The 26,636-nt window shown below is 35.0% G+C and overlaps 1 protein-coding gene across 1 annotated transcript in view; it reads left to right on the top strand.

Annotated features, from left to right (window-relative positions):
- LOC128992149 (lysosomal aspartic protease) overlaps window positions 1-24,534 on the top strand; it is a 32,190-nt gene extending 7,656 nt beyond the window's left edge. Inside the window, exons 4-9 of the mRNA XM_054415587.1 lie at window positions 1,993-2,111; window positions 20,756-20,955; window positions 21,812-21,934; window positions 23,225-23,375; window positions 23,533-23,625; window positions 24,006-24,534. Of these exons, the coding sequence (XP_054271562.1) occupies window positions 1,993-2,111; window positions 20,756-20,955; window positions 21,812-21,934; window positions 23,225-23,375; window positions 23,533-23,625; window positions 24,006-24,161 (842 nt within the window). The 3' untranslated portion in view covers window positions 24,162-24,534. The remainder of the gene's footprint in view (window positions 1-1,992; window positions 2,112-20,755; window positions 20,956-21,811; window positions 21,935-23,224; window positions 23,376-23,532; window positions 23,626-24,005) is intronic.
- Window positions 24,535-26,636: the final 2,102 nt, after the last annotated feature.

The raw sequence follows: 26,636 nt of genomic DNA, 5'->3' as shown, positions 1-26,636 counted from the left end.
GCTTTATTTTTCTAAAAATATACGATCCCACAAAGATAATTTGTATGCGGTCAAACGGCTTGTCCAACGAAATATAGTAGATCAGATGATACTCGTCTTCTCCATAGAGATAAAGTTTATAGGAAACAACTGTCAATTATTGTTAGAAGTAAAATTTTTGCCTACAGTTGAAGGCTTTAAAATGTCAGTATATAATTCAAATAAAGTAAACATATAAAAGTCAACATTGCCAGTAAATTCATAAAATTGGGTCTAACTGAAAATAAACCGATTGCCTCATTTTTAACAGCTTGCCCCCTTTATTTTGGTTAATTAGGTATCTTATTATTATTTACACTCTAAACTTGATAGGCTATACACAATTTTATACACTGCAATTCAAAATAGTAAAATTAACTATTTAATTGATAGATAAATTTAAAGAATATTTGTACAAAACCAATTCTTGTTTGCAGTATGGAATTTTCTTGTCGTAAACAATTTTCTCTTCATATTTCTTGATTAAAAATGTAAAAGGCATATTTTAATTGTAATTGGACATCTTTGATCATTAATTTACTATTGAATCAGTTTTGCAGCCACGACTTGTTATGATTTCAGCATTGTTGACATTTGAACTGAGATAAGGATGATCTGGTGCTATCCAAAGATTATAGAATTTACTATAAATAACAATTACACTAAAAACAATTATTATTATGATTTCTAAGCCGTTATCTTATTGCATCTCTCGAGTGCACATGTGAATTAAAATTATGTTTCACTTTTAAAAAACTAGCCTACTTCTGTTATCAGAATCACATGGCCCTAATTCACTTTCTTTTATTGCCCTTATTGATGATGTTACTGTACTGTATTAAATCTTGACATTCAACAAACATATTATAATTGTGTGAGAATTTAAACAAGTAGGTTAATACAAAGAGACAAAACTAATAATTAATCTGGTTACTTTTAGTTTTTAACATTTAAGTACCTATTTATTTTATGGATGAAAATTTAACCCTGACAATTTAGGATCAATACATGTGCACAATTATAAGGTTGTGTGCCTTGTTTGGGTTTAGGGGAATCAGGAAGACAACATATGGCTTCCCTAACAATCTTAGAGTCAATACTATTAACATAGAAATATAAAGTAATTAACCTATTTTTCACCACACTATGATGTTTTTGGCTGTATTACATACGTTAATTGGTGGCTGAAAGTTACGTTTTGCTGGCCATGCCAGCTGTCATCGTAATTTGGGGACCGAGCAGGTTTTTACATCCCGGGGCCGCAAAATCAGCTGTCCGCTTGCAAATTAATTACACAAACAGTATCCATTCCATAGCATTAAAATAGAATTGTTTTATTTTCACCATTGCCTAGTAAATGTTTATTATTATTTTTGCTGATTCCTTAAATTACTTCTTCACATGACCTTAAAGTTGTGTTGACTATCAGTTTTTATTAGTATCATTGTGATTAGTTAGTAGTTTGGTGAAAAATAGTGTTCGTACCACGGACCGAAAATGGTTTTGCAGCTCTCAATCGATTTAAGTTCTCGACTTCGTCTCGAACTTAAGAACTATCTCAAGCCGGCAAAACCTCGTTTTCGGCCCTAGGTACGAAATATACTATTATAACAGTTGATTTTTAGTCATTGAAAAATAATGTTTAGTCACCAACAGTATTAGGTTCTTGGGAACTGTATATTTTTAATGTTTGTTGATTTTGCAGAAGTTCATCTAGGGTTGTGCTGTCTGTATTGAACGATTGTATCAACAAATGTATATCCCAACTCAAATTTGTAAAAGTTTTCTTTGAAATCTTTGTTAAATTAATTTATTATCTTTACAAATTTGACAGTTTACAGACTTAATCACTAGTCATTTTCTTCCATAATTTACATGTGGTTATTAACTGGTATATGTAATATCTGAATTGTTTTGCAATTCTGCCAAAAAAAATAATTGCTAATTAAACACCTTTTCTGTTTTATTTTACAGTACTCCACAACAAGTACAACAGCAAGACTTCCTCGACCTACAAACCTAACGGACAGAAGTTTGAGATTCACTACGGCTCGGGTAGTTTGTCTGGCTTCTTATCAGAAGATGTGCTCACGGTGAGTTTATCCTTTTGGAGGAATGCAAATGTAGCTCTTAAATTAGGTTTCTGTGGGTTTCAACAGTTTGGAACGTTCTCATTGTGAAGAATTAACCAACTTTGGATGAATTGCTTAATTTTTATTCCTACATGCAAAGTTGGGTTGAATAGTTGATTCGTACGGGATAAAAGTTTGCAATTGTGTTAGACTAAAATCAAGTTTTGTGATGTTAATTCGTTGATTTATTATTGGTAGTCAAATTTAGGACAGTAATATCACAATTGTACAATCAAACATTTATCAATGCTCTTTCTTTAAAATCCTTTTACGATAAGTCTATAAAAAATGTTATCGATTCTGTTCTATATAGATAAATCAAAAATGTACGGATGTGAGTAAATTTGTGATTAAAACTTAAGACTAGTTTAGTAGTTTTCTAAAAAAAAAAAAAAACTACTGAAAAACAAGAAATGAGTCCAGTTAAAATTTAAATTACTTTAAGTTTGGTGCAGTACACTAGAAGGTTAGTCCAGGCAAATTAGATCAAATATAGGGTGTGCTCCCCAAAAAATCGTCTAAATCTGGAAAGTGTTTTAATACCTTTTGGGGGTCCCAAATAAGACTCCTGTGAGTTTGCGACGGATTCTGAAGTCTGCTTAAGTTTTGGGAGTCGAAAAACTATGAAAATTTTGCACTTTTTTCAGTTTTTTGCTTATAACTCCTAAATAACGAATCTTAAGGAAAATGTTGTTCAAGGGTGTCTTTTAGTGAATTTAATTTCGTGTCGATTGGTGTTAAACACGTTAAAATCGGCCGAGCCGTTTAGCCGCTGTAGCTTTTCAAAGTTGTGATATTTTCATCAACATGGCCAAAAGGTTGATTATTTGACCAGTTTTCGGCTTACAACTCCTAAACGACGCATGCTATACACAAATGCACCTGTAGTTAGTTTGGAAAACACAAAATTCAGCGTATAATGTTTTTTATTAATCAATAACGGTAATTGATTGTTACATACTTTGTATGGTCGCCATTTCATTGAAAAAAGTATTAAAGTTAAAGTTTGAAAATTTTACTAAAATTGGTTACAACGTAGATCCTGTCCTTAAATGGATTATGAATTATTAGATAGTGGTTTATTCCATGATGGTCATCCAGAGGTTTATCTAATAAGGTGTGAAGGGAGTAAGACCCCCCTATGTAATTTTAAGTCTAATATTGTTGTCTGAGGTTCCGAACATTCTAGGATTCATCCCAACCTCCCATTATATACGATCTATCCCTGTATTCATCTTTCAATTTTTGGCTTACATCTTCTAACGCATGCTATAGAAAAAATGTACCTGTAGTTAGTTAGAAGAGCATAAACGTCTGCGTAGAATGTTTTCCAATTCATTAGGATCGGCTTCACCATTTAACCGCTATTGATTGTTAACACTAGATCGGATGTCAACCTACATTTATTCGAACGAGTTCGCGAACAAGTATAATCGGACCATGGGATCAGGGGTTTATGGGGGGTTTTATGGGGTAAAAATGGGTTTTTCTAATTTTTGACCCTAAAAACTTAAAATTTCTAAATTTCTCTCTAGACCATTTTGAAGAGCTTAAAAAAACAAATAATTTAGTATATTGAAATGTTTTTGAATGTTCATTGACTACGGAGAAAATTAAAAAAATTGTAAATTTAAAATTCCCATGTTATTCTTATGGAGAATAAATAAACTGTTCTAGTTTGCTTGTTTATGGATATATTTTAATCAAATTTGGCAATTTTGTTTACTTCATACTAAGCTATCAATATTTCAATTGAAAAAACACATCTTCCCCGTAGCAGCAAACCTAACTACTCACTAAAATTAATGTTATTTAAATAGGAAATAAATCTGAAAATTTATAGGGAATATTTTAGTAGAAATCAAGCTGGGTAAATGGAAATTCGCTTAGCATGCAGGTTTGCTGCGACGGGGGTATTTTCTAGTGGGGCCTTGTCTGAACACCTCCTTAACTAATAGCATTGACTATTGGATTCAGAAGAAGACATCCCATTAGAAGAAGACAAGACGGCAGTGACGACAGTCTGGACTAGCAACTTAATGCACGCGTACCATCCGCCGCGCAGTTAATTTGTGGCCACACGTGTATTTGTAAATAATGTATTTATGTGTTGTTTCTCGTGACGTATTTATAGACTTTATGACGACCTCTTCGGAGTGATATTTATGTTCCTTCATCGCCTGATGATGGCCCCACAGCTGGGCTGAAACCGGTCGCCGCTCATCGGTGACATTTGATCACATTGACGGATTAAAGGTATTTTATCCTCTAGATTAATTTAAATTTGTGATCAGGAGGCAAAAAACAACAGAAATGAAAAAAATAAGTATGTTAAAATTAGCCTTGTTACAATTAGGCCTATATTATACTTAAATCCTACCAACAACGCCATTTATTTTATTTAAATATTGATTAATTGAATAACAAGTGTTCTCAATCATGAACACTTCAAATGGAGTTGACGATTGAGACCACAGAAATTACTGATGTTTTTTTAATTAATGTCAGCATCGGATATGTTTCTTGTAATAAAAAAAAAAAAAACAGACAACGAAGCGTACATGACAGCTACAGAGATGTGTCATTCTGTTCACAAATGATGCCAGTAAATGGTTATGAGCCTCGTGTCGTACACGCGAACTACGGATTTATATGCGAAATAAGCCCTTACTAAAAAAACCGCCCTCGTATTAAATCACAATCTTTCCCTTACTAGTGTATACATGTATCATTGAACCAACACAGTTTAGCCATAAATCCAGCCAAATTCCTGATAATACTTACCTCGATAGTGCAGATATTGCTTAATAGATAATTCAAATATAAAAAGTTATAACAGTTAGTATTTTACAAACCTTTTGGAGTACTCCAGGTAGCCTTTTTTCAGTTTCTTGACTTCAGACTTCTCATTATGCTGTCATGATGATCATCTTCTAATATTTTTCACTTCTATCGTCTCTTTTGCCAGTGTCTTGACTCTTCAAATGTAGATCCAGATGACCTAGGACCACCCTCCCCCTGCTATTCCCACTATTCCCAGAGAAATAAAGGATTATTTCTCCAAACAGAATCAAGTCATTAGATCATCCATCACCACGATGCCCCCCTCTAGCCTACTTCCCCATAACCCCAGACCCTGACTAGCCTACCAATATACTTCCCACTCCCTAACTCAAAAATGTTAACCCTCCCCCCTTAAACCCCCCAATAACCTACTATTTTTTTAAGTTCCATCGTCCCTGTCTAGCCTACTTTATCCCCCTCCCTGTCTGAAAAGGATGATCCAAGGACCTGTTTTACACTTCTCTCTATACAATAAGCCCAAGATTATCAACCCTGAATTGTTACTTAATTCCCTGTAATTAACATGTAAATGCCCTACTTTTAAAGTAGTTTAGTTACGATTTTCTTTTGCACTATGTCTTAAACCCATAAAATCTTTTTCATGATAAAATCATGTTTCTATAAAACTTTTTGTCTTTGTACATACACAGGTCATTAGAACTTCCGACTTTCAATGCCCCCCTCTAGCCTACTTCACCCCATAACCCCGGGCCTTGACTAGCCTACCATGATATATCCCACGTCCCTAAGTAAAATGTTGACCCTCCCCCCTTTACAACCCCCCTCTAACCTACTTTTTTTACTCCCTCTCCCTGGCTAGCCTAGCAAGTTCCCCTCCCTGTCGTAGTCGGAAGTACAAATGACCTGTTCAATAACTTTGAAAAGAAAACCTAAAAATCTTTCTGGTCCGTTTTTGTTCTCAACAAATTCCCTAGCTAACAACCCCCCAACCCCCCTCAAACCCACACACACTAACAACCATACATCTTCTTTTTTGATCCAAGCAAACATCATCTTCTTTTCAGGGAATCTGAAAAAACCGAACATCAATTTTGTGGATAGTAAAAGTTTCAAGATGTCTATAAAGTTAACTAAAATTGCAACTAAGATAAGGTTCTAATAAGACAGAGATAGAAAATTAATTAATTATATTAGTTTTTAATTTACAAATTTGCAATGTTATTTTTTCTTAATGGATAATTAAAATATAAAAAGTTATAACAGTTAGTATTTTACAAACCTGTTGGAGTACTCCAGGTAGCCTTTTTTCAGTTTCTTGACTTCAGACTTCTAATTATGCTGTCATGATGATTATCTTCTAATGTTTTTTCACTTCTATCGTCTCTTTTGCCAGTGTCTTGACTCTTCAAATGTAGATCCAGATGACCTAGGACCACACTTCCCCCTGCTATCCCCACTATTCCCGGATAAAAAAGGATTATTTCTCCAAACAGAATCAAGTCATTAGATCATCCATCACCACGATGCCCCCCTCTAGCCTACTTCCCCATAACCCCAGACCCTGACTAGCCTACCAATATACTTCCCACTCCCTAACTCAAAAATGTTAACCCTCCCCCCTTAAACCCCCCAATAACCTACTATTTTTTTAAGTTCCCTCGTCCCTGTCTAGCCTACTTTATCCCCCTCCCTGTCTGAAATGGATGATCCAAGGACCTGTTTTACACTTCTCTCTATACAATAAGCCCAAGGTTATCAACCCTGAATTGTTACTTAATTCCCTGTAATTAATATGTAAATGCCCTACTTTTAAAATATTTTAGTAACAATTTTCTTTTCACTGCGTCTTAAACCCATAAAATCTTTTTCATGATAAAATCATGTTTCTATAAAACTTTTTGTCTTTGTACATACACAGGTCATTAGAACTTCCGACTTTCGATGCCCCCCTCTAGCCTACTTCACCCCATAACCCCGGGCCTTGACTAGCCTACCATGATATATCCCACGTCCCTAAGTAAAATGTTCAAACCCTCCCCCCTTTACGACCCCCCTCTAACCAACTTTTTTTATTCCCACTCCCTGGCTAGCCTAGCAAGTTCCCCTCCCTGTCGTAGTCGGAAGTACAAATGACCTGTTCAATAACTTTGAAAACATAACCTAAACATCTTTCTGGTCCCTTTCAGTACTTAACGAATTCCCTAGCTAACAACCTCCCCCCCCCCCCCACTCTCACACGCACAAACAACCATATCTTCTTTTTTGATCCAAGCAAACATCATCTTCTTTTCAAGGAATCCGAACATCTGAACATCAATATTGTGGTTAGTAAAAGTTTCAAGATGTGTATATAATTAACTACAATTTTAATTTGATAAAGTTGTAACAAGACAAGTAGAATATTAATTTTTTATGTATTGGTTTTTACTTTGTGCATGATTGTAATTTTAAAATGTATGCAATGTTATTTGTCAACTGCAACAGTGGTTTCAACATTGCTTTGAATATCTCTTTATATTAACAACTGGTTTATATAATGAGCTGAGGCAAGTAGTTGAGTATTGTCACAATGGAGAGTAAAGTCTCCGAAAACTTTAAACCTGACTATCCACTTTGTTCTTCTTGATGATTTGTTCTTCAAGTCTGGAATACTATTTTATGGGGAGAAAAGTGTCATTCCAAGGGATCTGAGGTCTCCAATCAGTCAATCACTCAATATTCAATTGATAATTTTCTGGCTGGTAATTTAAAGCACTAAAATAATTTGTTGATTATTTGTTTCTTTAAATACTTTGTTAGTATTTTGAAAATTCTTTCTGTACTCGTGATATATTAAAGGTATATTAGTAGTAAATATCAATAATATTAAAACGATAATAGCTACTTACTTGCAACATCCGTTGAGCTTAGAGACTTTGAAACTCTTGAAGTTGGCTGGATTTGGGCTAAATTCTTGTGCTTAGAATTTAAACTGTGTTGGTTCAAGGCTTGAATGGAGAATTACCTTTTACAACCTATGATCATTTTACTATACAACCAATTGAGGGAAATTAAATATTATGCAGAATTATTAAGGCCTTATAAGTAGCAATCTGTGTTGTTCATTAGTTAACAACAAGAAACTTTTTTTTGCTGTTCATTAGTAGTTACCTGGGTTGAAACAGTAACGGTTGTAAACGTTAGTAAATGTTTCTACCACAAAGCTGTAAACTATAATATTCATTAGATTTTTTCAATTGGTAATTAAGATTTGGAATGGTAAGTTAGCTCACATTTTGCAAACATTAAATCAAAACAAACTTAGCAAATACGCCTGGAAATTTGCTTTGATGAACTCTTCGTCCAAAAATAGGCTCAAATGTTAAGGTAAAGTAAGAATATTTTTTACTATTTGTAACAGACTAGTCAGCAACCACCCCCGCGCCGGAATTATATTATCATAACAGTGCTATCTAAATGTTTGTAGCATGTTTATGTTCGTGCTTGTTTGTTTTAATTATATGTATGATGAGTTGCAACCTTTAGAAATGTTTTCTTCACATCAAAACATAATATGATTATACAGTACTATATTCTTATGATTATATTGTAAGCTACTGAGCAATCTGAATAATTTTTAGACTATTTGACGGAGATACCTAACAAATTGTTATGTCTTAGCAAATAGCTCAGGGGCTAGAAACATGAATATTTATACGGTGATTTATTAGCTGTGAAATGAAATTAGATTGATTACAACAACATAATATTGTAACAATTAAAATATCAGAGTATAATGACGACAAGTACTGAGAAATTATTATCATTCATCAATAGATGTATCAGCATACACTTTTATATCCTCTCAATACTTGTGCTATCTGAATATTTTCAGATATGTGTTTAGATGGAAGTATTGATAATTTTAATATGTAGTTTAAACTGTCGGGCTAATATGATTTTAGCAAAACTGCATGATGAAGATGAGATGACACACTGTTGACGCTACTCACCGTCTGACAATTTTCACAGCGCTGTCTTAGTTAATATCCATTGAAGAGGCTTACGTCTCTCATGAACCTTTCATTTTTAATTTCAGAATCCTTTCAACTTGGGTTTCTCTGGAAACAAATATGCACCAAATTAGTAAATAGTAAGAAGTCTTATGTTATAAATAATCTCTTTCAAATCTGCTTTTGCAGGTGATACAATTCACGAACCGTATATACATACTGAGACTGATACTTGATGATACCTGGGGGGAAGATTACACTGCAACCTGTAAGATCTATTGTGTCCCCCAAACTAGTCTACGGTCTTTGCCTAGAGAACCTCCTCCAATCCTTACTCCTTAATGAAGTTTAGCGTCAGGTGGGGTTCTGAGTAGGGATGGTCAAGTCTCGAAATTTCGGGAAATTTTCGGGAAATTTTCAATCTCGTTACACGAGACGAGATTACTTTTTGGCCGAGATTTTTATCGAGACGAGAATAAAAAAAAAAAAAAAAAAAAAAAATTAAAAACGCCTGCAGAAAGTCAATGCAATACCCGCAATACAGGAGCGTGTTGTAGTTGCGTTTCCTTTTCGAAGGCGTTCTTATTTAATTAATTCTTTTAATGTAAATATTACTTTAATTCTTTTAATGTAAATATTACTTTCATTATTTTAATAATATTACTTTAATAACATTTGAGAAGTTTTGTTAAGTGTAAGCAGTGTGAGGAATGTTTTATTACTATAAAAAAAGTCAAAACAAGTAACTATTTTATAAAAATTAATATTGCTTTTATTTTATGATTTATTTTATTTTAGGATAAGTTGAACTCTAATCCTAACTGATATCACCATGTTTCCTAATTGTAGGCATTTTTAATAAGTTAGGCGTGATTAATAAAAAAATTTTATGCTGATGTTATTTAATGAAAGATTGTAAATATTCTTGCCTATTATCATTATTTTAGTATTTAAACAGTCATCTAACAATGTTACAAAATCAGGTAAAAATTTCGAACGTGCATTTCCCGTTGTGTATGAGAAGAGAAATCTCGTCTCGATCTCGTCTCAAAATTTTATGAGAAATAAAAAATCTCGTCTCGTCTCGTCTCGAACTAAAAATCCAATCTCGTCCATCCCTAGTTCTGAGGAAAATATCCAACTGCTACTTCTTGCATTCGCAAGCTATTCTCTTTCTCTCAACTGCATCGCATTCAGCCAATAGATGTCTGGGTGTTTCTTGCCCTGATTGGCAAGGTCTACAGTCACATTCCTGAATGATGTTATTTTTTTTAGATAACCTCTGTGCCTACAATGTTCAGTTACAAAACCTGTTAAAGTTCTTACTCGGGGGTGGGGTAATCTCTTGAATCTCCCTTTTTTCCTTTTCTAGGCACCCATTTATCCTGCGCTGATGATGCCTTCCTTTGATCCACTTTCTTCCTGGCTTCATCAGGTTCCAAGCCCTGTACTAAGAAGTGTAGATACCAGCGGGTTCCTGCCCTGCTCAGCCCCACCTTACGAAGTACCGTTCAGACACCATACAAAAGAGGCCTGGTGCCATCCACCCCACAGCAAGGTCCACTTAACACCTTGGGTTGGCCTGTAACAGAAGAAGGAAAAGGAAGGGGTGGAAGTTGGGAGAAGAAGAGAGCAGAGACATGAAAGATAAGACAGTTGGTCCATGTTTGTGAAGAAGAAGAAAAACCATGGAGTAAAAGGACAGACCCTGCTCAGTTGATGAATAGGGAGTCAGGGAGGCTGATTGCAATGGCTAGCCATTGGGCGATGGGATCGCCAACCCCTACGCCAAAAACCCTATACATAAACAGTTGCGTTTAGGTTTTATCCAAAAGGGAGGGAGTGGAGGGCCAAAAAGAGCCATTACTAGAAGTGTCAGTAATAATTGCCTTTGGTTTGTTGTATAAGTCTGTAGATCAAGTTGACTCAGATGTCGAGTGACTTAGTATCCTAATGTTTTCAACGTTTTGGGAGTTGTAATAGGTAACCAATACACCATTTAATTATCTGATTATGCCAAACAGTTTGCAGTATCTAGCCCTCGTCGGGTAGCTCTACTCTTAAAGGCTAAACTGGACAATATGATTAAGACCGGTATTATTGTTCCTGTCATAGAAGCAATTGACTGGTTTACCCCTATAGTAGTAGCAACAAAAAAGGATGGTGCTATTTGTCTTTGCGTTGATTACACGGAATTAAATGAGTTTGTCCAGAGAAATGCTTAATTTGCCTGCAGATTAACAGCAAATATAGGCAAATACAGGATCAGCCTCTGTTATGTCTAAGCTTGATGCTCAAAACGGTTTCTAGCAGGTCGTGATCGATGAAAAATCCCAGAAACTCACAAATTTCATCACACCAGTCAGTCACTTTTACTTTAGAAGACTACCATTTGGACTTACCCCAGCTCCGTAGCATTTCCAAAGAAAGATGATTAAGGCCATCGAGGGGCTGAAAGGTGTTGTCAATTACCTTATGAAAGACTTGATATGCTACTAAGAATATGCAAGACAAAGGCATTACTTAGAACAAGAACAAATAATTATGTGTTTAAAGTGAAGTCATTGAATTCATTAGGTCATAGGTTTGAGAATGGTCAAATAAAACCTGATCCACATAAGGTTTCTGCGATTAAAGCTGTGCAACCTCCAAGGAATGTGAAGGAGCTGCGGTCTTTTCTTGGTAAGGTGAACTACCTCATGAAATTCATTTCTCATTTGTTGAATCATGTAGTTCCACTTATAATTCTACTTAATACAAATTACGAATAGATTTGGACTGATCAACATCAGATGTAATTCGAGAACATCAAGAATCTAGCTACTGATGATGTGTCGCTTGTAACATTTGACCCAGAGCTGCCTATAAGAATTTGTGCAGATTCATTAGGCCTTGGGATTGGTGGAGTATTGGAGTGGCTCAACAGAATTTGGCAGCCAGTTAGATTCATTTCTCAAAGTCTCAGTGAAGTTGAATGGAGATATGATCAAATAGAAAAGGTGGCTTTGTCATAAACATGGGCTTGCAAATATCTTTCTCAATTTGTGTTAGGGTTTTTTAGACTTGATTACTGATCACTTACCCCTTAAAAATTCTTGGTGATTATAAGCCCATCACAGTCGTTCTGCCCATCTTCATTGGTTTTGAATGAGGCTGCTATCTTCCAGCTTTGGTATCCATTACAAAAAAGGCAAAGACTTCTTTATTCCTGATATTTTATCAATGAACCCGATAGCTCTGAGGGATGAAAACAACTCACTACTGTAGTTATATCTTAAATGAAATAGAAATTCATGTTCGTCAAGTAAAGTCATCCATTCCCGTTAAAATAATGTTTTGTAAAATACTGTGGAAATTTAAATTATTTCTCCGCCGGTACCTATGTGTTAATTTACTAATGCAAACACTTATTAATTTCCTCTTAACGTAACTTGTCACTTGTAGTATTTAAATATTTGTTTTGCCCTTTATCATTAAATTCTACGTAAAAAACACAATTCCTTATCCTCCATAAAAACCTAATACGAGTAAGTGTTTTAAATCAGAATCTTTCCCTTACTAGTGCGCACATTTATCATTGAACCAACACAGTTTAGCCAAATAATCCAGCCAACTTCCTGAAAAATACTTACCTTAATAGTGCTGATTATGCATATTTGACCTTTTAAATATATATATAATTTAAATATTTACACACCTCATGGAATGCTCCAGATATCCTTTTCTCAGTTTCTTGACTTCAGACTTGTCACACCACTGTCATGACGATCATCTTCTAATGTTGTCCTCTTCCAACATCTCTTCTACCAGTGTCTTGACTCTTCAAATGTAGATCCAGATGACCTAGAACCACCCTCCCCCTGCTATTCCCACTATTCCCAGAGAAATAAAGGATTATTCCTCCAAACAGAATCAAGTCATTAGATCATCCATCACCACGATGCCCCCCTCTAGCCTACTTCCCCATAACCCCAGACCCTGACTAGCCTACCAATATACTTCCCACTCCCTAACTCAAAAATGAACCCTCCCCCCTTAAACCCCCCAATAACCTACTTTTTTTAAGTTCCCTCGTCCCTGTCTAGCCTACTTTATCCCCCTCCCTGTCTGAAATGGATGATCCAAGGACCTGTTATTAAAATAATTTAGTAACAATTTTCTTTTCCCTATGTCTTAAACCCATAAAATCTTTTTCATGATAACATCATATTTCTTTAAAATCTTTTGCCTTTGTATATACACAGGTCATTAGAACTTCTGACTTTCGTTGCCCCCCTCTAGCCTACTTCACCCCATAACCCCGGGCCCTGACTAGCCTACCATGATACATCCCACGTCCCTAAGCAAAATGTTCAAACCCTCCCCCCTTTACAACCCCCCTCTAACCTACTTTTTTTTATTCCCTCTCCCTGGCTTGCCTAGCAAGTTCCCCTCCCTGTCGTAGTCGGAAGTACAAATGACCTGTTCAATAACTATGAAACGATAACATAAAAATCTTTCTGGTCCGTTTTTGTTTTCAACGAATTCCCTAGCTATCAAACCCACCCCCTTACTCTCACACACACAAACAACCATACAACTTCTTTTTTGATCCAAGCAAACTTCATCTTCTTTTTTGATCCAAGCAAACTTCATCTTCTTTTCATGGAATCCGGAACATCTGAACATCAATATTATGGTCAGTAAGTTTCAAGATGTGTATAAAATTAACTAAAATTGCCACTAATATGAGGTTGTAATAAGACAGAGATAGAAAATTAATTCATTAAATTAGTTTTGGATTTGTGCATTTTTTTTATTTACAAATTTGCAATATCATTTTGTCAATTGCAACAGTGTTTTAACCAAAGTTTCAACTTGATCCCTTTATGTTAACAACAGGTTGAGATAACGTTTTGAGGCAAGTAGTTGAGTATTGTTGCAATGGAGAGTAAATTTTTACTATGTACTTAGATATGATTTGTTCTTTGAGTCTGGAATACTTTCGTTATGGGGAGAACACTATCATCGCAAGGGATCTGAAGTCTCCATCAATCAATCACTCAATATAGTTATTCATAATGGTTCCTAGACAAACATTTGTATGCTTCCTGTACAGTACTCGTGTTATCTTAAAGGAATGCACTAGTTAATGTCAATAATATTAAATTAAAATACAAAATGATAATAACTACTTACGTGCAACATCCATTGAGCTTAGAGACTTTGAAACTCTTGAAGTTGACAGGATTTTGGCGGAATTCTCATGCTTAGAATTTAAACTGTGTTGGTTCAAGGCTTAAATGTAGAATTACTTTTTATCATACAACCTTAATCGTGGGAAATGAAATTAGATTTTTTTGTACTCCCAATACTTGTGCTATATTAATGTTTTCAGATATGTTTTTAGATTAATGTAGTGACAATTTTAATATGTACTTTAAACTGTCAGGCTACTACTATGATTTGATCAAAACTGTATGATGAAAATGAGATGACACACTGTTGACGTTACTCACAATATGAAGATTTTCACAGCGCTGTCTTAGGTAATATCCGTAGAAGAGACTACTTACCGCTGGCTGTCAGGCATCTTTCATTTTTAATTTCTGGATCCTTTCAAACCAGTGTTTCCCTGGAAACAAATAATACCATATTAGTTAATAGTAACAAATCTTATGATGTAGATGATTTCTTACTCATCTGCTAATTCACCAACCCTTATAGATAGCTTAAAAGAACCCTTACTTTTTGTTTTTATTGAGATAGAATTTTAAACGATTATCTTATAATCTGTTATTTTTCACCCTCATAACAGTTTAAGGGCAACAACCTTCTTTCTAGAATTAAATCATCAGCTTCATACCACTACACCCACCATGAGGCTCAGAATGTTTGAGAAGGCGTCTCTACCAAACCAACACCGGAACAATGTTCGGCGGACATCACAAATGTCCGTCAAACACTGTTCGACGAACATGTTTGGTGGGGACGCGTTTAAAAAAAATTATAAAATTATCAAATTACACCTTTGATTGTCGAAAGTAGTTTCTCTGAATCAATACCTAGTTAAAAAAATAATCTTCTATAGTGATCATAGTATTATAAATTGTGAACAATATTATATTAAGATTATATTATTATTATATTATATTTGGGATTTATTATAAACCCAAACGATAAGACTCAAAATGAAATTTAGGTTTTTCGCCTAATGAAATGAATATAAGTTTTTTTTTTGGCAATTGTCTTAACCATTTAAATAACCAGCCAAATGTAATTAGAATATTTGCTCACCTACATTGGTTACTCGATATTCCATGTTATTTTATACAAGATGCATATTTTCTGGTGTAGTTAATTTGCTTGTTAAAGATGTATTTGTTAGTGTAATCCATGGGAACAATAATAATAAGTATTACCCCAAAAATAAAATAATTACATAAAACAAGTGTTGTTGTTCTGATGAATGGAAAGGGCCTCTGAATTAACTGCTATGCACGGTTGCATCTATTAGACACAATCATTCTCTTCATATTCGCTTACTAATATTAACATTACATTAAAAATGTATATCATTTACTAAAAAGATTTAAAATATTTTTATTACAACTCAGTATTGACATATTAACCTGCCGTTGGTCAATGCGAGTGCAGTCAAGCTGTACCAAATGGTATCGTACTCTTACTTCATGTGTAATCAAAGAAATAGCTTTACCGTTACAGATAGTACTATGGTAATATTTCCCCTAGCACGCAGATTAACACGGTTGATATCGTAGCGAGGCTCCCAACATAAGAGAAGAAACATAGGATAAACTTCATGGTACCCCCTTGGCTAGCTCTAGTGCTGGTGTCTAGGGCAAAGTCCCACACCGCCTCCTTGCCCTTATGTACTAAAATGCTCACGGTTGAGGAAAACCCTGTACTCTGTGTGATAGGAATTTCCACACAGTGCTCGCCAGTCGGGCTAATTTGATTTGATCAAAACTGCATGATGAAAATGAGATGACACACTGTTGACGTTACTCACCATCTGACGATTTTCACAGCGCTGTCTTAGTTAATATCCGTTGAAGAGGCTACTTACAGCTGTCAGGCATCTTTCATTTAATTTCAGAATCCTTTAAACCTGTTTCCCTGGAAACAAATTTGTACCAAATTTGTTAATAGTAAGAAGTCTTATGTTATAAATTACTAGCTGTAACCCGCGGGCTTTGCCCCGTTTAACTTCTTAATTTTCAAGATTATCTCGTTCGCATGGCTCAACCACGTCCTGGTTGAAGTTTGTTCGCTACGCTCACTCACCTTTAGGTTGGAGCTCGTTCGCTGCGCTCACTTGCCTACGGGTTAGCTCGTTTACTACGCTAACTCGCCTCCAGGTTGAAGTTCGTTCGCTACGCTCACTCACCTTTTGGTTGCAAATTAGCTGTTGTCATAAATGTAAAAGAAATAATAGTGCTGCACCCTGTTGGTAATCCTTGTAACTTTAATGCTATTGAACATCATAGAACAGAACCAACTTGTTTAATTGAAACAGCTGTTAAGATTCAATAATTCCATTTCTCATAAGGTTAACATGGGAAACTCCAGAGCCACTGGGGCGGAGCCAGAAAGGATTTTTGAAATAAGAATATGCCTATATGTTAATCGGGAATGTGAGCTATCATCATGCCAAATTTCAGCCCAATCCGACCAGTATTTTTCGCGTTCACTTGTCACAAACATACATCCAAACTTTCTCATTTATAATATTAGTAGGATTTCTATCTCATTAGCTTTTGCAGGCGATACAAATCACAAACACTATACATAAATACATAAATTGCGTTTTGGCTTTATTGAGACAGAATTTTCAACAATTATCATATAATCTGTTATTTTTTACCTGTTTTTTCCCCTGCGTAAAAACGTAAACCTAGCATTCAGAGTAACACGGTTGATATTGTAGCGAGGCTCTCCACAGAGAAGTAAGAAACAGACGATACACTTCATGATACACTTAGGTGGTGGCTAGCTCTAGAGCTGGTGTCTAGAGCAATGTCCCGACTGCCTCGATTGCCCTCATTTACTGCAATGCTTACGGTGGAGGAAGACCCTATGCCCTGTGGGATTGGAATTTTCACACAGTGCTTGCCGTTTGGGCTCTTCCTTGCTTGTCACAAGTATATTTCCGCCCCAACATACCAGAGCCCAAAGTGCACAGTTGTCCCATAAGCATGTTTCCTCTGTACCTTACTTCTCTGTGGGCTCTCCGTCTAGCCTCACATTCCTGACATTACGATCTTTGACACCCTTTCTATCCACTTCCATACACAAATATTTGTGGAACGGATGTAACTTGTAACATACACTTATTCAAAATAGCCGGGGAGCGAGCTGATCTAGAGCGTGGGACTTTAGCCCGTCCCGGGTTCAAATCCCACCAAATCAATGGATTTTATCTAAGAGACAAACCAACCACTAGGTAACGTTAACGTTAGGTAACGTAAAACCAACCACCTGAAGTAACGTTAAAAATAACTTCGGGGTCATGCCTAGCATCCTAGAACAAACAAAAATTTCCAGAGTTTCATGACCATAGGTACAGGTATGAAAACGGTTTCTTTATAAGTTGTAAGTATACCTTATTATATATGATCTCACAGTGCTATTAATGAGGTTTAAACATTTAACTAAATGTTACCTGGTCTGCTGAAACTCATGAAGAGATACCTGTCAGTGGTAAAGCTCGGAAGAAGATGGTCGTCCAGTCGTCTACTCGGACTTTTACGGGATCAGTCGATTCTTAGTGATTTGCAACGCAGATCAGTTTTTCCACTAATTGTTCCTCATCCTTTTTAATGTGCTAACCGTACTGTATTTCTATTGATATTAATTTTTACTTTTGGTTACATGAAATGAAAACGTTATTAAGATTCCGTCCAGACCGCAATTTTTTCAGGTTTTAAAATCATTGAAATGAAAACCATGGCAACTTATTTAAACCAAAATACTAAGGGATTTGCTTTAGCAATTTCCAAAATGAAAGAATTTGTTTAATGTGTTTTATACCAGCATTTTGCATAATCATTCTTCAGGCTCAGCGCCTAGATTATCAATCTCTAATGATAATTTGCACCTTAAGCATAATCTGATCCAACAGGATGCTGGAAGGGACAAGCTAGAAGAAACAATGAAGCTAAATCAATTTTGATTTAGTTTCAGGAAAAACCACGCTTAGTTATTCAATCATTAATTGAATTAGGAATTCCCTAAATGTAAACCCTTTTTATCTTCATAATTCATAACAAACCGTTAATGTCAACGCAATTTTTTATGGATCTAAAATAATAAAAAAGGAAGATAAAATCGCATATACCTGAAAAGGATCGGCCGATTGCAAACTTTAGTTGTCAATTTCTTGACTTCATTCAATAAGCAAAGCAATATCCAATACCTTAACAAAAGTTATTGAGCTATTCACTTATAGTTAATTTTGAACAAGCTAAAGTGTTATATTTCTTGCCACCATAACTTGAGGCAGCCCAAACTGACCTGCAGGGCCATTACCAGCTGGACCCGCACGACCCTTTTACAATCCTATTAGCGACGCCTTCGTGAACGCCCTAGTTCAATATTAACTTTAAAATTATAATCTGATATATTCTCTATTTGCTAAAGCTTTGATTTCCTAGGTGCGGAAAGCGGACTCCTCTTGTCTTAGGTAATTTAATGTTACTGCTTTCCCAGAAGCAGAGTGGAACACCATGTTAATTGCTTTTCCGCTCTCCGCGCTCCTCTTCTGCGTCTTGGAAAATCCGGCTTAAAGGCAGTTTTCAAATATAGGAATCATCATGAAAATATCCCTATATCACAACTTTTATTAGTTACCTACTTTTTACTATTTTAAGTTAGGAATATTGATTCTCGTATACCTAATATTCAGTTTGGTAAAAAAAATACCTAACTCCGCAAGAGTATTACCTTTACAGTAAATCTTAACAGTTTACAAATATCGAAGGGTTTACAAAAATTATTTACCATTTACCAAATGAGTTACATTTAAGACTTTGGGAAAAATAGCAAGTTCAAGAGTACTTACGGTCTGACGACTTCCTGGACATAGTGTTGTCTTAGTTTATGGCTCAGGGAAGGCTGCTTATGCCTTTACAAATATTTTTCTTAAATTTCAGTTCCTTTGTTTTCTTGGAAACAAATAAGTTGAAAGATAGTAAATGTGTAAAGGCCTACACAGTTTTCTCAGACCTCTCTTGTGGATTTTGATATTTGTACCTACACATATTAAAATTAAGAAGGGGTTTAAATACTTGCAAACATGTAAACCTACGTTTATACAAACAAGTTCGTGGAGTGTTTTATGTGGTAAAAATTTATTTTCCCCATTTTTGACCCTAAAAAAAACAAAATTTCATAATTCCTCTCCAAACCATTTTGTAGAGCTTAAAAAAAGAAATAATTTTGTATATTAAAGCGTTGTTGTATGCCCAATGGTTACGGATATAATTACGAAAATTGTAAATTTAAAATCCCCATGTTATTCTTAAGGAGAATAAATAAACTGTTGTAGTTTGCTTGTTATTTTTATTGATATTTTAACCAAATTTGGAAATTCGGTTTATTTCATACTAAGCTATCGACATTGCAATAAAACAAACACACCTCAATATCTTCCCTGTAGCAGCAAACCTAAATACTAACTAAATTAATGGGTTTTTTAATAGGAAATAAATCTGACAATTTCTAGGGAATATTTTAGTAGAAATCCAGCCAGGTAAATGGAAATTCGCTTAGTCTGCAGGTTTGCTGCGGCGGGGGTATTTATATATTAGAATCGCTTAACATCATTTTGGAATGTCCAGAGAAGGGATGGCATAAATGGGAGCTTAAGCCGAATCCTAGAATTTTTGTAACCTCAGATAACAATATTAGATTTAAAATTACATAGGGGGTCTTGCTACCCTTCCCTTCACACATTCTTGGATAAACCTCTGGATGATGATAACCATTAAATAAACTATCTAGTAATTCATAATCATAATTCTAAGCCGAATTTTGTGTGTTCCAAACTAACTACAGGTGCTTTTTTGTATAGCATGCGTCGTTTAGGAGTTGTAAGCCGAAAACTGGTCAAATAATCAACCTTTTGGCCATGTTGATGAAAATATCCCAACTTTGAAAAGGTAGAGCGGCTAAACGGCTCGGCCGATTTTAACGTGTTTAACACCAATCGACCAAAATTAAATGCACTAAAAGACACCTTTGAACAACATTTTCCTTAGGTTTCGTTATTTAGGAGTTAGACGCAAAAAACTGAAAAAAGTGCAAAATTTTTATAGTTTTTCGACTCCCAAAACTTAAGCAGACGTCAGAATCCGTCGCAAACTCACAGGAGTCTTATTTGGGACCCCCAAAAGGTATTAAAACACTTTCCAGCTTTAGACGATTTTTTGGGGAGCATATATGTAATTTGCCTGGGCTAGGCTCAGTTTAAGTAGTTTTAGTTCACTTTTCTGCTACAGTGTTGTAAAGTTTGCACGTGAATTAGTGCTAATACTTCTAAGCTACTTTTTGCTCTCCTTTGGTGTAGGCTAAAGCACACTTGTAGCAAAGTTTTAAAACACAATCTACCTTATAAATGGGCTAAGTTTAAATGTCAAGCAACCAATAAAAATGATGGACATACTATATTCCTCCACCCACAGGCTGATTTTAATCCCCATCCCACCCAGATATTACTAAACTAAATTTATAAATTAGATTCAGTCGTAAGAAGGGATCTAACATCATTTAGACATCAAGGTTAAGCTACATAAACCTTTTCTTCAGATGGCCGGACTCACTATCCAGAACCAGACGTTTGCTGAGGCAGTAAGTGAGCCGGGTTTGACGTTTGTGGCGGCCAAGTTCGACGGAATCCTTGGACTCGCCTACAACTCCATCTCCGTTGACAACGTAGTTCCTCCTTTCTACAACATGGTTAACCAGAAGCTGGTGAATAACGCTGTCTTCTCATTCTACCTCAACAGGTACAGTACTAGCATTGGTAGAAATCAGCTTGGATGTGATATGTGAGCGTTTGGTTATTAGTTGTTAGAAGCTTGAGGTGTTACATGTTTAAACATAAGCAACAGGGACCAATAAATAATTTACGCCAATTTTTTTTCTTGGAACGTTAAAGTCTGAATTGTCATAATAGGCTATAAATGGTTGATGAACACGGACATAATTAGGATCGAATAGAAAAACCAAAAGCATGATTTGAGGTGCAACTAATAAAATACCCACGCTTCCCAACAACTTCTACTCAGGCATTATTAAAATCAAACTCAATAGTCAATACCTGCCATACCAAATAATATTCTACACGTTAAACTCATGTTGCTCTGAGCTATCAGCCTATTACAGTATAAACCTGCTAATCAGGTGTCCAATGGTCCATCACTTTCAATAATCCGGCATTGAAAGGCCTAAACATTTTTGTTATGCTATTTTAAGCCACATTAGCATGGTTGGCAGAGTCGGGAGGGCGATCTGCAGATATATAAGAGCGATTGGCAGAATCCAGAATCGTAAACAATCATCAAATGTGCAAAATAATAAAATTCAAAGGTGTTTTAATTTTCTATACTTTTTAGCGTTTCATATCACTCACTACTAAAATAAGAGAAAGTATGCCTACTAAAAAGACAAATTAACTAATTTGCTCCCAGCCAACACTATTCTTTTGACAATAACTAGTTTCTTGAAGACGTTCATTAATCTGACATTTTTATTTGTTCGTTACTGACAAACTCCTGAACCTACCGGATTAAGCTAATGACCATAAATGATAGTATCACTTAATTTTGATTGACCATAATTATAAAAAAATATTGGTTTCAGAGACCCTGCGGCTCCAGAAGGCGGTGAAATCATCTTCGGAGGATCAGACCCGGCTAAATACAGCGGAGACTTCACCTACTTATCCGTGGATAAGCAGCAGTACTGGCAGTTTAAGATGGACAAGTAGGTTTTTTTCCAACCTACCGGTATTGAAAAAGTTCCCATATTAAATTTGTTGGGTTCTGGAGCAACATTAAATTGAAATTTTACTTTGCCCCTTGGAAGTTCTGTTAGGAGATCATTAATATAAGTTCTGTGAGAAGCATGTTAGAAAGTTGTTCTACACCTTATCTGTGCCTATTTTCAGTACGTAGAAAGAGTTGAACAAAATGAAATAAGAAACACATTTGCAATGGATAAGTGAGTTAAGTAAACCGTTTAAGGATAGGCATTTTTACGAGCGTATCAAATGGAAAGTAGTTAAGCTCTTAAAAGTGTTTATCACATATTCATGGTTGTCACTTTATTTCTTTGTTTACGACTCTAGGACAACTATGCAATAACAAACCCATTAAAAATTTATCAAGGCAGTAATAGTTGTTTTTTGATGGCTATGGCATTTCTCCTTCTGACTAGTACAGTATTTTTGACTTAAAATTCAATTCCCCCACTGTCAACTGCTTACTGCCTAAAAACTGTTAAAAATGGACTCTAAATTCCGAACTAATCTGCAGTAATTTTTAACTTAAAATATGATTTTATCTTTCAAATTACACAATCACAAGCATTTGTTTGATAATAATTTTTAAATGTGTTTTTTTTTCTTTATCACTCGTCAAATAATCTCGTTGAATTTTTGTACGCGTCTGTTGAAGGTTGTTTAGGTCTAAATATTTAATTTTAATTATTTAGTTTTTACTGTAAAGTTTTTTTTTTTTTTTTTTTTTTGTGAAAGTCAGTTACATCTTTCATTTGCTCCTATTGATTTATCTTTTGTTGCATTTCTGTGAAAATAATTATTATTGTAGACACAATATCAAAGCTAAACTCTGATTTCATCTCCCTTCCCATGAAAGTTTAAGTGCTTTAAAAAAATAATAATCTAACAATAGTTAACTACTCGATACTCAAATATTTGCATCCAATACTCACCTGAAAAAATCCACTAATAACCCACACCTAATGAGTAGTGTTTTGAGGCTGTTAAAAGGTTTGCTGCATGATTTGATCTAACAAATATGTAAGTGTTTTGAAAATTCTATTGTTACTGAGAACCGATAATTTATTGTTGGAACGTTAAAAAAGATTGCTTTTCCTTCTCTTTATTTAACTCTTTTCCAGGCATATTTTAATTAGAGCTGAGTTAGAAAATAAGTTTTTTATGAAAAGAACTTTCTAATATTTTTCTAGAATTTACAATTGAGCAAATTATTTTTATTTTTATTTGATCTTTAATCTTGTTTGCTTTTACAGAATCGTGGTTGGAGGCTCCAAAGAGTTTTGCAAGGACGGATGCGAGGCTATTGCAGACACTGGTACTAGCCTCATCGCAGGACCTGTGGCCGAGTGTACGGCCATCAACCAAGCCATTGGAGCTACTCCGATCATGGGAGGACAGTATGTGGTGAGTAACAGCCGAAATACTACGCACAAAAAAAATGTAATCATTATAGTTAGTATTTTGTAAATTTACTGTACTGTAATATGATTCTGTGATTCAGTTGAAAATGGACCTTTATTATTTCATTTAGTGTGTTAAATTGTGCATTTTACTGTTCCAGGTTAACTGCGATCTCATTGCAAAACTTCCGCAGATCAACTTTGTTTTGGGAGGAAAATCGTTTTCTTTGAATGGAACTGACTATGTTCTGCGTGTAAGTAGAGTAATAACTTTTCTATTTAAGGTAACACGTATTTTTAAAATTTTGTTTTATTCTGTTATCGATACAAAGTTATGGAAAATAACAAATATTGTTATTACAAACATGTTGGAAATCTTCGAGATATTAACGTTTCCTAGTTGTGAAGGCTACTCTTAAGGCTTCATGTCTCTTTTTCATTAAAACCTCACAAATAATAAAATACTAACATCCTTTGAAGCTTGAGATTTTTGTTTACCATGATGTTTAACTATGAGAGTTAAATTTAATATAAATATAACTTAACCAAAAAAGTCTATCTTAACTTAACCTAAATAGTAAGTACAATAAAAATAGAATTTTATTCTACAACTTATCGTAAAATATGTTACTAGGTGAGTCAGTTCGGCAAGTCCATCTGTCTATCAGGCTTCATGGGAATCGAAATCCCGCGCGGACCTCTGTGGATCCTCGGTGACGTGTTTATTGGACGCTACTACACGGAGTTTGACATGGAGAACAACCGCGTAGGGTTCGCTAATGCCAAATAATTGCAACAGTCTGAACTTAGCCAGGAGGTGATGTTTGTGCCTACCATGAAGATATACCACCAACATGTGGTAGCTAGATTTGTAAGAATTTACAGTAAGGCTGTATGTCCAAAGAGATGATTGGGGGATTTTTTATGAGTCAGTAGTATTTGAATTTATATTTAGCATTTATTTGAATGGTGGTTATTTTTGCCATTGAAATGTTTTTAGGTAATAGTGTAAAGATTTGGGTTATGTGGCTACCAGTTGTAGCTGTTTTGCAAGTTTATCAATGTTTTTAGTCCAATTACCTGATCAAAAATTGGCTGTATTTTTTATTCAAATGGTTTAACATATTTTATGTTTTAATATTTTCAATAAATATCCTATGATATGAAGATAAGTTATTTTTCAATCCTTGAATTGGGTGTGATAGGTAATGGTGTTATATTTTATTACTAGTCCCAAAAGTGGTTTGTGGCTTTTGATTTGGCACATTTTCCATTGCACACACACTGTGAGACAAAACCAAACACAGGAACGTCAAATATCACGTGTGAGACGATGCAGTGGTTACACGTATCCACAATAACAGAAAAATTGTGAAAATCATTCAAGGTCGTGGAGTGAACTCATGTCTAAACAATTAATTTTTCCTACAGTCACCCGACAAAGTTGGCTTCCTTGTACTGTTTATAGTACAGAAAGCTGCTAATTGCTGCATATTTATACTTTGCCGTACGGTTTATACTTTGCCGCACATCAGGATTCCAACGAAACAACACAAAACAGTGTTGTTCTATTATGCACTTAATCCGTGTACGCTTTGAAATAGGTTGGCAACACTTAAAGATAATAATACTATGAGCAGCTGATTGACTATTATAACTACGATTTAACCTGTCATTTTGTGTTTATAGTTTCGGTATTTCTGAACTTTCTGGACTTTTCTTTTAAACGTTTTTAAAACATTCCTACGATCTTAATAAACAAGAAAATACCTTTACTGCATTTTTTTAGGCTCGGAAACCACTTCAAATTACAAAAACATACGGAACTATATTCTCAAAACGCGGAGCACATTTCTTGCCGAGGAAAAATAGTGGAGTGATACGGACCGCGGGTACTACTTTCTCTAGGGCACCATTTGTGTTGCCAGCTGAACCTAAAAACGTGTTGTATAATGTTTGAAAGACTAATTATTTATGCTTTACATTGACTGTAGGAAAAATATAATGTGTAACACGAATGAAAAAGGCCTTTGGTGCACTCGAGATCATCTCGTGTGCAGCAAAGTGCCACTTTCACCACTAGTTACACAAATAACTATTTCATTGTGCAATCTTTGCATTGTTGTAGGAAGAATAAAACCCCTGGTCACTTAGTATTCTTTTTCATGCAAATTCACTCAAGGTTAAGCTCGGCTTGGCTGGAAAATTGAGTCACAAGTCATAAAATTAGAATTTTCCTACAGTTACCTGACAAAGTGGGCTTTCTTGTACTGATTATAGCACGCAAAGTAGCCAATTGCTGCATTTACTTACTTTTGCCGCACTCATTTTTTTACTGCTCTCCAGTATTCCAACCAAACAACAAAAACCAGTATGCTTTTATTAGGCACGTAATATGTGTAGGCTTGAAAATAAAAATAAGTTGACAACACTTGATACTACGACTACGATCAGCTGTTGCAGTCTTTCCCATTTCGTTCAACGCTTGGATTGAACCTAACCTAAAACGTGTTGTTTAGGGTTTGGTGGCTCGTTCGTAAACATTTCTCTGGTGTGCAGAAAAGTGTTACTTTGCACACTAGTTACACAAATAACTATTGTAGTGTTTACGCCTTACCAAAAACTAGGGATGGTCAAGTCTCGAAATTTCGGGAAATTTTAAATCTCGTTACACGAGACGAGATTTCTTTTTGGCCGAGATTTTTACCGAGACGGGAAAAAAAAAGAAAAATGCCTGCAGAAAGTCAATGCAATACCCGCAATACAGGAGCGTGTTGTAGTTGCGTTTCCTTTGTGAAGGCGTTCTTATTTAATTAATTCTTTAAATGTAAATATTACTTTAATTATTTTAATAATATTACTTTAATAACATTTGAGAAGTTTTGTAAAGTGTAAGCAGTGTGATAAATGTTTTATTACTATAAAAAGTCAAAACAAGTTGCTTGTTGCTTTTATTTGCTTTTATTTTATGATTTATTTTATTTTAGGATAAGTTGAACTGTATCCTAACTGATATCACTATGTTTCCTAATCGTAGGCATTTTTAATAAGTTAGGCGTGATTAATAAAAAAAATGTTATGCTGATGTTTTTTAATAAAAGATTGTAAATATTCTTGCCTATAATCATTATTTTTGTATTTAAACAGTCATCTAACAATGTTACAAAATCAGGTAAAAATTTTGAACGTGCATTTCCCGTTGTGTATGAGAAGGGAAATCCCGTCTCGATCTCGTCTCGAAATTTTATGAGAAATAAAAAATCTC

This window comes from Macrosteles quadrilineatus, unplaced genomic scaffold (genome assembly GCF_028750875.1).
Source record: "Macrosteles quadrilineatus isolate MER2022 unplaced genomic scaffold, UCM_ALF_1.0 Scaffold_4__1_contigs__length_99947679, whole genome shotgun sequence".
In the NCBI taxonomy this organism is placed as follows: Eukaryota; Metazoa; Arthropoda; class Insecta; order Hemiptera; family Cicadellidae; genus Macrosteles; species Macrosteles quadrilineatus.
This window is presented reverse-complemented; position numbering and strand designations above follow the sequence as displayed.